The sequence below is a fragment of the Miniopterus natalensis genome, chromosome 20 (assembly GCF_054644295.1).
Source record: "Miniopterus natalensis isolate mMinNat1 chromosome 20, mMinNat1.hap1, whole genome shotgun sequence".
Taxonomy (NCBI): Eukaryota; Metazoa; Chordata; class Mammalia; order Chiroptera; family Miniopteridae; genus Miniopterus; species Miniopterus natalensis.
In genome coordinates, this window is record NC_142100.1 from 21,415,943 (window position 1) to 21,429,994 (window position 14,052).

At 34.8% G+C, this 14,052-nt stretch overlaps 1 protein-coding gene across 1 annotated transcript in view; it reads left to right on the plus strand.

The window, feature by feature from the left end:
• Positions 1 to 14,052, plus strand: part of TAOK3 (TAO kinase 3) — a 63,977-nt gene that overhangs the window by 8,556 nt on the left and 41,369 nt on the right. The window contains exons 5-10 of the mRNA XM_016201613.2: positions 2,073 to 2,118; positions 2,990 to 3,086; positions 5,210 to 5,323; positions 6,665 to 6,756; positions 11,772 to 11,865; positions 12,861 to 12,942. Coding sequence (XP_016057099.2) covers positions 2,073 to 2,118; positions 2,990 to 3,086; positions 5,210 to 5,323; positions 6,665 to 6,756; positions 11,772 to 11,865; positions 12,861 to 12,942 — 525 coding nt within the window. The remainder of the gene's footprint in view (positions 1 to 2,072; positions 2,119 to 2,989; positions 3,087 to 5,209; positions 5,324 to 6,664; positions 6,757 to 11,771; positions 11,866 to 12,860; positions 12,943 to 14,052) is intronic.

Consider the following 14,052-nt stretch of genomic DNA (forward strand, 5'->3'; position numbering starts at 1 on the left):
CCACAGCTCAGGACCCTTGTGTTATGGAAACGATAGGGAAAAGAATATTTGTGACAAAAATATGGAGTTGTTTAATATGTAATTTAAAATATATAAATATAGAATATTTACTCCATTAGATTTTAAAGCTCTATGCTCATATTCCATATACCCAGTTTAAGGAGGTTAAATATGCATATTAAGTTACTCATTTAAGAAATTAGAAAAGTATGGAGCCTTATTTTAGGATCTGAGCATCTTATGATTCTCATGTATTAAATTGTTTTTTCGCCTGTTAAAAAAAAAAGGAAAGAAAAAGAAATTAGAAAAATATGTGATACAATTGAGAAATGTTTCCATCAAAATTCATTAAAGAAACAAGTATTTATTTGTCAATTATGCCTTGATAAAGCTGAAAAAATAGTGCATATTAAAGGCTACCATTCATTATAATCACTTATGTGGACTCTTTCATTTCACAATAAGAAATAAAATTAATGTTTATAAATCTGCCTACTTTTCATGATAAGCAGAAAACTATACTAAAGTTTCTAAACTTTAAACTTCAAAGCTTCTCATATTGTTCCAAATTATTCTAGTAATACAATAATTTTTATATATTCATATATTTAATATTATGTGTAGTGTAATTTAGATATATAAATATATACTTTATTATACAATATACTGTATATAACATATATTTCTATATGTATTATGTACCTTGCATTGCATTACTACTGGAACAACTTAGAAAAATATGAGGTTGAATATATAATATTGCATAGTATATATAATTACATATTATATGTAATATTTATTATCTATTAATATTATATACCTCATATTCTCCTGTTATTTTGATAACACAAGGGACCTAATATATAGATACATGTTTTCATACTAATTTTTAATTAAAGGAATCAATATATTAATATTGGTTATGTCTAGGTTATTATAGGAAATTTGTATTTTATAATGAGAGTATGAGTTTTTAAAATAAAAAGTAATTTGTAGGAGTTTGTTTGCTTGTGTGTGTATGTGGGGACTAGTCACTGAGCACTCACAGTTCTGACCTTGACTACAAATCAGTAGTCTGGAACACCTGAAAAATCTATCCTGGAAGTAAAGAAAGAGTTTTCATATTTTTGCTTTTATAAAACCCCCCAAGATTGCAAACCCAATAAATATCAATAACATTTTAATAACATTATTTTCAAATTATTTTAAGACATAAATTTAAATATCTCTCAGGAATTCAAGCTAATGTAATGATAACAGGCTACATCTTTAGATTGAGTTCTAAACAATATTTTCTTCTTCTTTTTTTAAATGAAGGTGGAAGTAAATGATCTTGTTTCCATAGACGCAAATACTAAATATTTTCTTATTTAGCACTTAAAAAAATTTTTTTTTTTTAATTTATTGATTTTAGAGAGAGAGGAAAGGAGAGAAAGAGAGGGAGAGAGGAAGAGGAACATCAATTTGTTGCTCCACTTATTTATGCAATCACCAGTTGATTCTTGTATGTGCCCTGAGTGGGGATGAAACCTGAAACCTTTGTGTATCAGGACGATGCTCTAACCAACTGGGCTACCTGGTCAGGGCTGTTTAGCACTTTTTAAATGTGAAAATAAGGAATTTACTACTTATTATTGGTTTATTTTATTTAACTTATATTTCCTATTATAGATTTTACTGGCTCATGTATTTGGTTGCCACTTTCCAAGTTATAGAATTTAATTTGTAGTGCAACCTAAGCCACCTTAAATCCCTTTTTGAAACAATATGGTATAGAATTTATTAGTAAATAAATAAGTTTGAGATCTCTCAGCTTGACCATTTCCAGTGAGTATTTTCATATCCAATTCCCTTATAGTCTTAGACTAATTCCAGTTCCAAGTAGGAGATAACAAAAACAAATGATAAAAATGGTAAAAACCAATTAGTGCCAGTTGACCAAAATTTACTCCAGGGTGAGATACATCAGAATATTTATTCTTCTAGTATTCTCAGGTCCTGGGTTGGTTGGTTGGTTTTGGCAGTTTCTTATTAACCTTTATTGTTCTGCTCATTATTTTAATCTCTTACAGTTAGTGATGGAGTACTGCCTAGGCTCAGCCTCTGATTTGTTAGAAGGTAAGAATCAAAACACTGGCCCCTCCTTTCTGTTTTACCTTGACCAGAATGTTATCTGCTCCTAAATTAAAGTCCAATTTGGGCAAACTAAATGGAAATCACTTAGACTTAGGGTTGTGTGGATAAGCTATGCAAACTTTGTGGTGTCACTAAAAGTATCTGAGTAGTGATTACCAGCCCCCCTGCTGCTTCGTTTAGTTCATGGTCCACTCTGGGCAGGTACTTCTAAAATGTTTGGCTAATGAGATGTAGCATGTGCAGCCACAAACATCAAATTTACGTTTATGTCTGAAAGAGAGGTAGATGATATTAAATTAAATATTGATATTTAACCCTTTCAAATATCTAACTGATCCAGTTCTCTGCAGATGCTGTTATAACCAGAGACTGTGTTTAAATTACATTTAAAAAAAACCTTTCTAATATTATCCTGGATCTCTGAATAGAATTGCTTATTAGCTGCTTTCACAAATAATGAAAACCTGTAGTTAGAGGAGTAATATATGTGGCTTCAGAGCGGAAGAGAATATGCACTAAAGCACTCTAGGGTTTAAAATGTCAGAAGAAACTGGTAAATTTGGGCCTGGCCAATTGACTTGCAATTGACAAATAAATTAACAATTCATTACCATGAATATCAGACTTTATTTTATTTTGTTTGGAGGGTTTGTTTGTTTGTTTTTATACTTGGGTGTTCTGTTATCTGATTGTTTATTGCTATTCTGTAGAAAATATATATCCTGTGTATTTAGATGAATGTGTTCCCAGTTTGTCATTTGAGAATGTCTACAATTGAGTCTGGTATAGCTGCATAAGATAAAAAGAGGCATAAAACTGATCATGTACTCCTGAATGTTTTTTTCTTCCTCAGTTCACAAGAAACCACTTCAGGAAGTAGAGATTGCTGCCATTACTCATGGTGCCTTGCAGGGGCTAGCCTACCTGCATTCTCATGCATTGATTCATAGGTAAGATTAGAGACCAGTTACATTTTCATTTCAGCTATTGGATTATCTATTCAACGAACCTTGAAAATTAGTGCATGCTCCAATTTTGAGGGTGCCTACGGCTTTATGGGAAGCAAATAGACTGCTGCTGCTTCTGGATGTGAGGAGCAGAGTTGCCAGAATTTAGTTCCTATCTCTTGGTCTCTCCCATATATCCACGAAGACTTACATTATCTCTGTTCTATGGTAACTATTCTCCAGGTAGGGTTTTGCAGGGAAATTTGAAGAAGAGCTCCCCAACCTTTTGATACTGTGTCAAGAAGGAAAGAAAAGAAAATTAGCCTCACTTGCATATATTTACTTCCCAGTTCAGCTGCCTCTCCCCTTCCAATTGCAAATAACAAGTCTCTCTTATATAAATATATGCTTTCCCTTTCTCAGTAAAGAACTTCTAGTACAGTTACTTCAGCGAATGGTGCAGAAGTAGTGAAATGTGAGTTATGTATAAAGCATCTGAGGTGGCTCAAAAACAAGAAAAAAGCACTGACATTTGCTAGGAAGAAATGAAACCATTAGGTCATAGGTTCCCCTTTTACTTCTGTTTTAATCACGAAAGAGTAGCCATCACAAGTTCTGGTGCTAAAAAAGCAGAACTTCCTCAAGATAAGCAGACCAAAATTCCTGCTGTGATTTTGGCTTATTTGTAAGGACTAACCATGTATAATAAATATTGATGAAATAAATTGAACCATAATTTCTGTGGATTTGACACATTTTTAAAAATATATATCTTTAGTACCAAGATGTCATTACAGAATGCCGGCTTGTTTATGATTTTGCTCATTCCTATTAAAGCCACAGTTCAGGTTTTTTTTATGCCTTTGTCATCTTAATCTGCACATTAATGTGTTAATTCTATATCATACTTCAACTTTTTTAATATGTAAAAGAAATTGAGAAGACAAAAAACTTTTAAAGAATGCTCTTTATTTAATTATAAATGCTCTCTGTGTCTCATATTTTATTATTTTGATTTAAGAGACTAGCTAGTCAATGTTGTAATTGAAGATAATAGAGAAAAGATTTTTTGTTGTTGTTGTAAGAAAAATAAATAATGCTTTTTTTTAGTTCTCTCTGCCAATTCCTAATGTCATCATGAGGAAAGAAACTGAATTTTCAAGGAAGATTTTTGGAAACGTTATTTTGGAAGTATTTGAATGTTATCATTTTCAATTTGACATAAATTTACCTCATTCTCTCTGCTTTATCTTTTCACTGCCCATCACCTTACAACTCTGGGTTCCTAGTGCTCATTACACCTCACTCCTTTTTTAAAGAGAATAAGGGACACATCCACATCTTGTCATCCTAATATCATACTGAAGAATGAATTTTTAAAATCATATTTTGAAATCTTTTTGCTGCATAAAATATCTAATAGCTTTGGTCGTAACCACTTGCAATTCTTTGCAGTAATACAATAAATGCAATTTCCTAATCCCTAATCCTTGTTTGTTTTGATCTTTCAGGGTCTTCTTTTTACTGTACAGTGTTATTTTTAAAATAACACCTTCTATATAACATGTACCCTCACATGCCTTAGAGTTGCAGTTACAATTAAAGGCAGAGAGAAAGGGTCACAGGCAAGAAAGAAAAGGTATGTGTGTAGAGGAGGCTTGTCGGTAGGTAGTCAATACAGAGTTATTGAAGGTTTATTTAGGCTCCAAAAAATGTCATGTAATTTGGAAAAGGAAAAAAAAAAAAAGAGGCAGTTACAAACGGCACCAGTTTTTCCAGCACAAGGAATAAATACAATTGGCGACTGGATGTAGCATCTGAGAATATGGTTTTGTAGGCATAGCAGCTGAATAGGTTTCCTTGTCCACATGTCTGCCTCTTTTCTCGTTGCCTCCCCTCCCTCTGAAGAAAGCGCTACCTTTTAGTGTAATTACTATGACCTACCTATAAGCACACCCAGGAGTCTGGGCCCCCTTACATCACGCAGTAATTACTAAATCCCCTTCTGGCTATCTGAGCAAGGTTTTTAAAAATAAACGTTTTTGTCTTATTAATTGCATGCTCTGACCTTATTCCATAATCAAAATTGAGAAGTAATTTTCTAACCCTCTTATTTTTTCCTACAGGGATATTAAAGCAGGAAATATTCTTCTAACAGAGCCAGGTCAGGTTAAACTAGCTGATTTTGGATCTGCCTCAATGGCTTCTCCTGCCAACTCCTTTGTGGGCACACCTTACTGGTATGTAGAATTAGAAAACATGACTCGTTTTAAAAGTATGCGTACACGTACGAGGTTTTGTTTTGTTTTGTTATTTTGACAGCGTCTCACCATGCCTCTTGAAATGAGCTCTTATTAAAGGACAGAAAATTCACTAGCAGAAAGAAACACTCTGACTTAGTATAAAATTTCTAGTGACTTTAAATTGTTCAAATAAGGCTGATGTCACTGTGTGTAAACTGAGCAGGATTATCAACACGCTGTCCAAGCTCAGGTTTTAGATTTCATTTAAAGTTTCTTTTCAACTTTTCTCTTGAGGCAGAGTCTCTAGGCAAAAACGGTAGCTTCTTTAACCTCTTGTAGCCACTGAGCGTAAACATTGCCTTTCAGCGAAAGAAATCCAGGTCCTGTCTCTGTTGAGCTCTCTGATACTTTACCTAGCTTATCATTCTGACTTAGTTTTACCTCATTCTATTCAAGATTCCATTCCTTCTTTTCATAGATACATTGGAATTTTATTGTATCCTCAGAAAATAACTTAAATCCCTGGAAAATGACTTACCTACTAAAAAAATCATCTATTTGAATTTTTTTTTCATCATCAAATAGCATTTACTAAGCAACTACTTATATACACTACTAGAGAACAGAACATATTAAACTGATATGACCCCTTCCTTCCTAATGAAAATCCATTATGGACAGAGTAACATCCATAGCATGTTTGTTTGTTTTTAAGTTGTAATATCTTTGAAATATTTTTCATGTTGCTTAAAGTAACTTATTTGTTTAAGTGTTTTATACATATTAATCCTTAATTAATCTCTCCGAGGTAGCTTTTAGAATTCTCTGCATTTTACAGATGAAAAAATACAGAAAGATTAAATAACTTACTGAAAACCAAACTTAAAGGAACTAGTGGAACCAGGGTTTATTGAAAATAATATATTGTTTCATGTAAATCACTAAGTATATTGTTTACATTTTGAATAGTGTTTTTCCCAAATGATTTGTGTAAGGAAGTAATATTTTTATCAGCTAAAATTTTAGAATACCCTCAAAAACGGTTATTTCATTGAGTCACTTTATTAGGTGAATTTAGTTTTGTTTTGTTTTTTAATATATCTTTATTGATTTCAGAGAGAGGAAAGGAGAGGGAGAGAGAGAGAGATAGACACATCGATGATGAGAGAGTCATTGATCGGCTACCTAGCCCACAATCCAGACATGTGCCCTGACTGGGAATCGAACCCAGATCGCCCGGATCCTAGGTCGATGCTCAACCACTGAGCCACGCCCAGCTGGGCTAGGTGAATTTAGTTTTTAATTTACAACTTGAGTTTTGCACATTATGTTTGGTAGGATGGCTCCAGAGGTGATCTTAGCTATGGACGAAGGACAGTATGATGGGAAAGTTGATATTTGGTCACTTGGGATCACCTGTATTGAACTGGGTGAGTAAAGAGTTGCTTTTGTTGTGTTTTTGAGAATCACTTATTATTATGATTATAATTTATTCATCCATCCATTATTTAATGAGTTATTGGTATAAGTGTGCCAGGCAATGTGAATTCATTCTATTTCCCCCCATGTTCTTGTATAACATCAGAAGATTGCTTTATCTCTGGTACATTTTCAAGTTATTAAGTAAAAGTTTAAGCAGATATGGCAATTACCAATGTGGGAATACATGATAATAAGTATTACTATTTAAAAAATAGCCATATCCATACTATGAGTGGTAATATATATCCTTCCTTCAGGTAGTATTTGTTAATTGATTTACAGTCCAACTTGTTTAAGGGAAATTTGCAAAAGTAAAATAGGCTTACCGAAGATCTGACTCTAAAAATTATATTTGACCCAACCCATAAAGAGAACAACCCTAGAGAACTCTTCATTTTAGAAGATACTGCCAGCTTAAAAGTTATTCCCCAAATGTTGTTGCAGTTATCTAAAATTGTCTAAAATACCAAGTAATCTCTGGTTATATACTTTGAATTTTATTATATCTTAAAGTTACCTTTATTTAGTTTATAAAGGTAAATTTAACCAGTGACTCTCTTGGGGTGGGGTGGGAGGGGGGTACGAAAAGCCCTAATTTGTAGCATTTGCCAATTTCCATGGTGTAAATATTTCCACCATAGCCAATTTCAAGCTGCCAATTGGTCACTAAATGTAAAGCTGGGGAAAGGTATGCACAGTTTACCTTCCAAAGCTAGTGTGATCTGGCTCTGGCACAACACTGCCTTTATCTAGATATTTGTATACATTTTAAATAAAAAATGTTTAATACTTTAAAAATCCATTTTAAAAAATATTTCATATGATTTTTAAAATTTGGATTTTAATTTTTTATTTTACTTCCTCTATCCTGATATCCAAATTGATCCTGTAAGAATTTCAGAGATCCAGTTTGGTTCTCAGGCTATGGTTTTCTCTTTCCTTACAATGTTTCCCCTCCCTATAAAGATGATTTGGGATACTTTGTATTGCATTTCCAAATGCTTCATTGACCCCTTCCAACAAAGAAACAAACATATGGTAAATATATACAATTTGTCTTCTTTTTCTTTTTTTTACATTAAAGATATGTTAATGAAAACAAAACAATTCAAGGAGGAAAGTTAGGATTTTTTTTTCACTAAGTAACATTAGCATGATTTATAAATAAAAAAATATAAAAAGACATGCAGTGAAAGGACTTCTTTCCCCTGACACTATCAGCCCAATTCCTACCCCACCTCTGCCAACACATGTAAGGAACCACTATTATTATTTTCTTGTATCTCTTTCTAGACTTCCTTTATGAATGTACAAACAAGTTTGAATGTACACTTATATTCCTTTCCACACCCAAGTTAACATAAAAAGTGGCTCTGCAAAAAAGCTCTATCCAGGTGCTACAATTCAGCATGAACTTTGCCAAGCAGAGTGGTGTCCAAAGGCTACAACTGAACTGATCTTCCTGAACTTTGATCTCATAAAACACACCTGGAACACCCACAGAAACGTGATCATTGTCTTTAAATTAAATACAAATCATTATTTTTTTCTTTTGATTTAGTTAATTCAGCTTTTTTATGCTTCCACTCTTTCCTTTCTTTTGAGAAAATATAAATTACCTATCACAAGGTGGCTTCAAAAGCACTCCCAGTTTGTACTCTGCTGCTTATGTTGAAGTTTGTGTGCAGACTATTATATTACACAGTAAGGGTTGACAAACTTTCTGTAAAGGACCAGATAAGTGCTTTAGGCTTTGCAGGCCATACACTTCTCTATCATAAATACTCAACTCTGCTGCATAGCATGAAAGCAGCCATAGACAATATGTTAATGAATATGGTGGCTGTATTCCAATAAAACTTTACAAAAACAGGCTGCTAGGTGAATTTGGCCCATAGTTTACCAGCCCTTGCTCTATAGTATTCTGGATTAGCAATGAGTCCTGTCACCATGACTCAGAGGATTTATGTACTGCATCTGGCAAAGGACTTGAACATATGTGAAGCCATATGAAATTAATATTTAGCGAAAGCATCCCAGAAACTAATATTTAGCAAAGGCTTCCCAGACCATAGATCTATGCTGTGTTTGGAATACCTTTAGTCACGTGCTTCTCTATACTAGAACTATTCCACCATCGTGAGGTCAGCTATCCTGTCTCATTTATGGACAGAGTGCCCGTTGCTTACAGGTGCTCCCATTCCTATTTCAGATCTGAGCAACACAGAGCTGGCTTTTGTTGTTGTCTTTGTCCTTTCACCTTCCTCTTCCTAAATTTCTGTTTTCTTCTGTCTTCAGTCCGCCTTCCCTGCTATTTCTCCTGTAAAATTCAGTGTTCTTCTGAGCAGCCTGAATTTTATATTTTTTTCCAGTGAATGAGAAGGCTCCTCTCCTTCTGCTAGTGAATGAAGCCATCCCATAGTATCTGTCGTAAGCCCCAAGACTTTGTCTCTTCTCAGTCACTTTGTGACTTCATGCTGCACAGAGATTCTTTTTTGACAATGTTTCTTCTTTGCCTTATCTTCATTTGCTCATTTTATAGGTATCTTTGGCCACTAAAACTAAATACCAGGTGCTGCACGCAACACTGGAAATGCAGAGATGAACATAAAAGACATTGTCCCTGCTCTCCCGGACACATTAGCAAAGACGACGCAAATAGTTACTGTTATGATAGGTGGCAGAAAGGGAAATGTAATTTGCAATGACAGCATCTAGTGGGAGACCTAGTCTGAGAGGTCAGGAAAGGCTTCCCTGAGGAAGTGATTATAAGCATATAATGAGCCTGGAGTAAATATTTATTAAATTAATACAGAAATGAAATTATATTTAAGATAAAACTTGAAGGATTAACAAGAATTACCAGATAAAGTTTAGGGAACAAAAGTGAGAGGTGAGTCCAGACAGAGAGCAGAGCATGTGTGAGAGCCTGCGAGCTTGGTTCTTTCAGTGAAGCAGAGGGTTACATGAGGAGAGGCAGGAAGATTGCTTCTCAGACGGAAGTGCTGGAGCTAGCCAGGGTCGTGTTAGTAAAGGCCAATGGGCTACGTTTAAGGATCTGGGCTTTGTCCTAAGAATGATGGGAAGCCATTGATGGTTACATGATGCATTCCTAGTTCCATGTGGCTTTAAGTACTTGAAGTTGTCAGAAAGCCAAGCTCTAGAAGCTTTCTAGAGTCTATCTCCTGGAAAATAAAACAAACCCGAGCCAGTTATTTCTCTTCTGCATTAGAAATAGATATAAATCCATGCGTCCACACTGCAGCTTTCAAACTTCCACTTGTTAACAGTTCATGCCCCTATAATACTGGTAGCTGTTCAGTGAGTATAAAGTTTTGTCTTAAGAGGTTAATAAGTATCTGTAGAATCGTAGACACTTTCAAAGGTATCAGAGACCTATAAGAGGCCCTCCAAAGTATCACAGATGAATAAGTAAAGTTGCCTTCTGCTTAAGCACTGTCAGTAACCTAAAGTTTACTACTCTTAGCGTTGTTCACTTCAGGGTGGGGGGTTGTTTTATACCACTCTGGCTCTTCACTGGTTCTTCCTTCTATGAGTGAAAATATCTTCCCTGTTACTTCTGCCCTTTGTTCTTGTTCTGTTTCTTAGAATTACATAGGATAAGCCCAGTTTACCATTTTTTAAACTTTATTTTTATTGTTTTATTTTTATTTGGGGGGGAATGGGGACACCCCCGCAAATTTACCACTTTAGAAGTGGTTAATAAAACAATCTTACTTAAAAACCTGTCCTTCTCTTCCCTCCCATTTCTCCTCCACCCCCATCCATACCAGTTCTCTAGCCTAGATGATCCTTCGAACAGTCTTATTGAATTGAATTATCTTATCTCTCGTACTGTGTTCATGATGTTTGAGATGTTCCATTTATAATTTTTTTTCACTTTGCTTCCTGAATTTTTTTCAGTGAATACATATTTTTTAATTAAAATACATACACATGAAGATGTTGTCGACATAAGAGCATCTAAACCTATAGAAAAATGTTATGAGTTTATTAGAGTTTATTTAAGTCAAACTGAGGACGTGTCCAGAAGCAAAATCTCAATGGATTGAGAAAATGCTCTGGAGAATGGCAGTTTGGTGGTTCTTTTTATACATGTAGAATCAAAGGAGAAAACATAAGGAAGGTTACATGAAATCCATTGGTGGTAGATTAAGGAAGCAGGAGAAATCAAAGCAGGGAAATCTCTGGGATTGGATAAAAAGCAACATGAAGACACATACTTCTTTCACATTGGTGGGTACAGGGTGGTAACATTTAACATTTACAGTAAGCAAAGTTGGTGTGGAGGCAGTAAGATAGCAATGAGGAGTTCTGAAGCACCTGCTCTTAGTTGGGCGGTTAAGCCTCTGAAGGGGTCTAGAAAAGAAAATTACTCTGACGTTTCAAAGATATGTCAACCTAGATGCACAAGAACAATGGACAGGGCTCACTTAAGGCAGAGTAACTTTTTACTAAGGAAGCTATTAGCCTGGGGCTTTACTACCCATCATGCCCTGCCCAGTTAGTAATTTATGATCAGATCATCATCATGTGTGGTAACTTTTGGTCACTGAGCTTGTCAGGCCTGCCACATAGCCCCCTGAACTTGTCAGTTTTTCTACATAGCCCCTTTTTCGTTCACAATGTTCTTACTTATTGTGAGAAGATAGGCAAAGACTAGCCTTTTCAAGATACGTGAAAAATGTAATAAATTTTTCTTTCACTCTCTAGAAATGGGTCTGTTAGGAGCTTTGCCAATGTGCATTAAGATGACCAGCAGCTTCTTTTGAATGGCTATTCTGGGCTGACCTAAGAGATTAAAATAAGTGGATTACGTGGCATGATGACAGTAACAAGCTATTGATTTAGTAGCAAAGCTTTGCTCATAGTTCCTTATTTCTCTGTCTGCCTTATTTCTTTCAAGAACTGCTTTGCTTTATCATGTTTCTTTTCCTTTCAGCGGAACGGAAGCCCCCCCTTTTCAACATGAATGCAATGAGTGCCTTATATCACATTGCCCAGAATGACTCCCCAACGTTACAGTCTAATGAATGGTAAGACTCTGCTATCATTTTAAATCTCCAAGAAAAGCACCATATGTATTTGGCACTTTTATTACATTTCATTTTAAATATCTGACCTGGAAAGCATTCCATTTCTTCATTGTACAGGTTATAAAGAGTGACGTTGGCATTAACTGTCACACACACTCACACTCACACACACACACACACACACACACACACACACACACACACACACACACACTCTGAAATTCTACAGGAACATGCCCTGCTACCTTCCTAACAACTCTAGTCTCAACTCATGGCAGTCTCGTATTGATCAGCTCAGCTCGTATCACTCCGAAACAGAGATGAAGTACCATCGTTGATGTCTTTATCTTTCCAGCTGTCATTTTTTTACTATATGTATATTTAAATGTATTGAGACAGAATATATACTATGTATTCAAAAAATGCGATCTTCCCTGCTGAGCATTATGACAAGTCGGTAACCATTGGGGCCACAAGAGTTTTAGCAAAAGGACAAAGAAGAGTAGACAAAATGGACCTTTCAAGATGGGAAGCGTTTTCATCCAGGAAGCACATTTCCTGGTTCTCTGACTTTTACGCATCAAATTTCAGTACCTGGTTATAGGCTGTGGGTGATGGAGGAGTTACCAGCTGGTCACGGAGAATATAGGCTTGAGACTTATGAGAGTGAACCATCTTTGGGGGAAAAATGTGTATAAAACTATTGCATGTAAATATAGTATTTTCACTCTCTGATGTATATTACTATTTGGCCTTGCTTGCGTATTAAGAAATGTTGATGTGTTGACTATCTTGAAGTGTCACACTCATTATCCAAAAGAATTGATTTTTGATACTAAAAACTTGAAAATGGCTCACTTCTCCTAATATTCCAAAAATATTTTATTAAAAACCTAAAATGTAAAATTTTCCCTGTAATGAAAATTATTTTAAGTAATACTAGTGTTCTACAGACCCTGATTTTATTTTATTTTTTGATGTATTTGCACACACAGGACAGACTCTTTTAGGATATTTGTTGATTACTGCTTACAGAAAATACCTCAGGAAAGGCCAACATCAGCGGAACTATTACGGGTAATTTTCGTTTCTTTTTTTTTCCCATCTTTTTAAAAAAATAATTTTTTACTGAATTTATTGGGGTGACATTGGTTAATAAAATAATTTTTCAAATTTATATTTGAGGAGGGGGATTTAAAGTCATGTTGTAGTGGAATATAGTAGTAAATCATTCCTGCAGCAGCTCATCATGACAAACTGGATTAGGACGTGCTGCCTTGTCATTCATCCAGAGGTAGGAGCCAGGCATAGAAATAGCAAGATTACCTCAATGTATGTGCTATATATATATTCCCTGTGAATAGTTTTCCCCTCTCTTTTCCTTTTTCTTATACCCACCCCTGTTTTTGACTTACAACAAAGAATATTTCTCCTTGCTCTGGTTATTATTGTGATATTCCTACGACTAATATCTATATGAACTTTCAGGACAGAGTCTTCCAATGGTTTAAATGACAACTCTGAGATTTTCACTTAGGTTGTTGCCAAATCATCAGGCAGTGAAGATATATGATAAATATATAAAGCAGACATTTGCATAGCATTCCATCATACATCTTGATGATAAGAATATCATGTTAACTGCATTCATTTGATTTAAACATCATATTTTTGAAATCTTTTTTCATGTAACATTTTATTATAGACCTTATGCATAGGTGACATGTTCCATCTATATCAATGAAATACATGGGAATCATTTAAAATAGAAATATCTTTTCTCTGCCGCAAAATAGTCCAGATTTCTTTCCCTTTTTTCTGTATGCATGTTGTACAACGAAAAACTCTGAAGGATTGTATTGCCTAAATTAGAGAAGCTTAAAAATTGTCAATTACCTTTGTAATTGAAGAGTACTTTAGCTAGATCACAAAATCTTGGTTTCCATTTTCTTTTTCTTAGACCTCTGTAAACATTTCTCTATCATTTTCTGGCTTTTAGTTTTCTTGAAGATGTAGGTCTGAAGCGAACTAGTTTTTCCACCCAAAGGCAAGTTTTTCTTCTTGTGGGTTTCAGGCCATAGGAACATGGTGACAGAAGCAATGGGGCAGAGGACTCTACCTGACTCGCATTTGGTGTAGAGCCGCCACATGTTCCAGATATAAGCTAGTCTATATGCCTTAGCAACA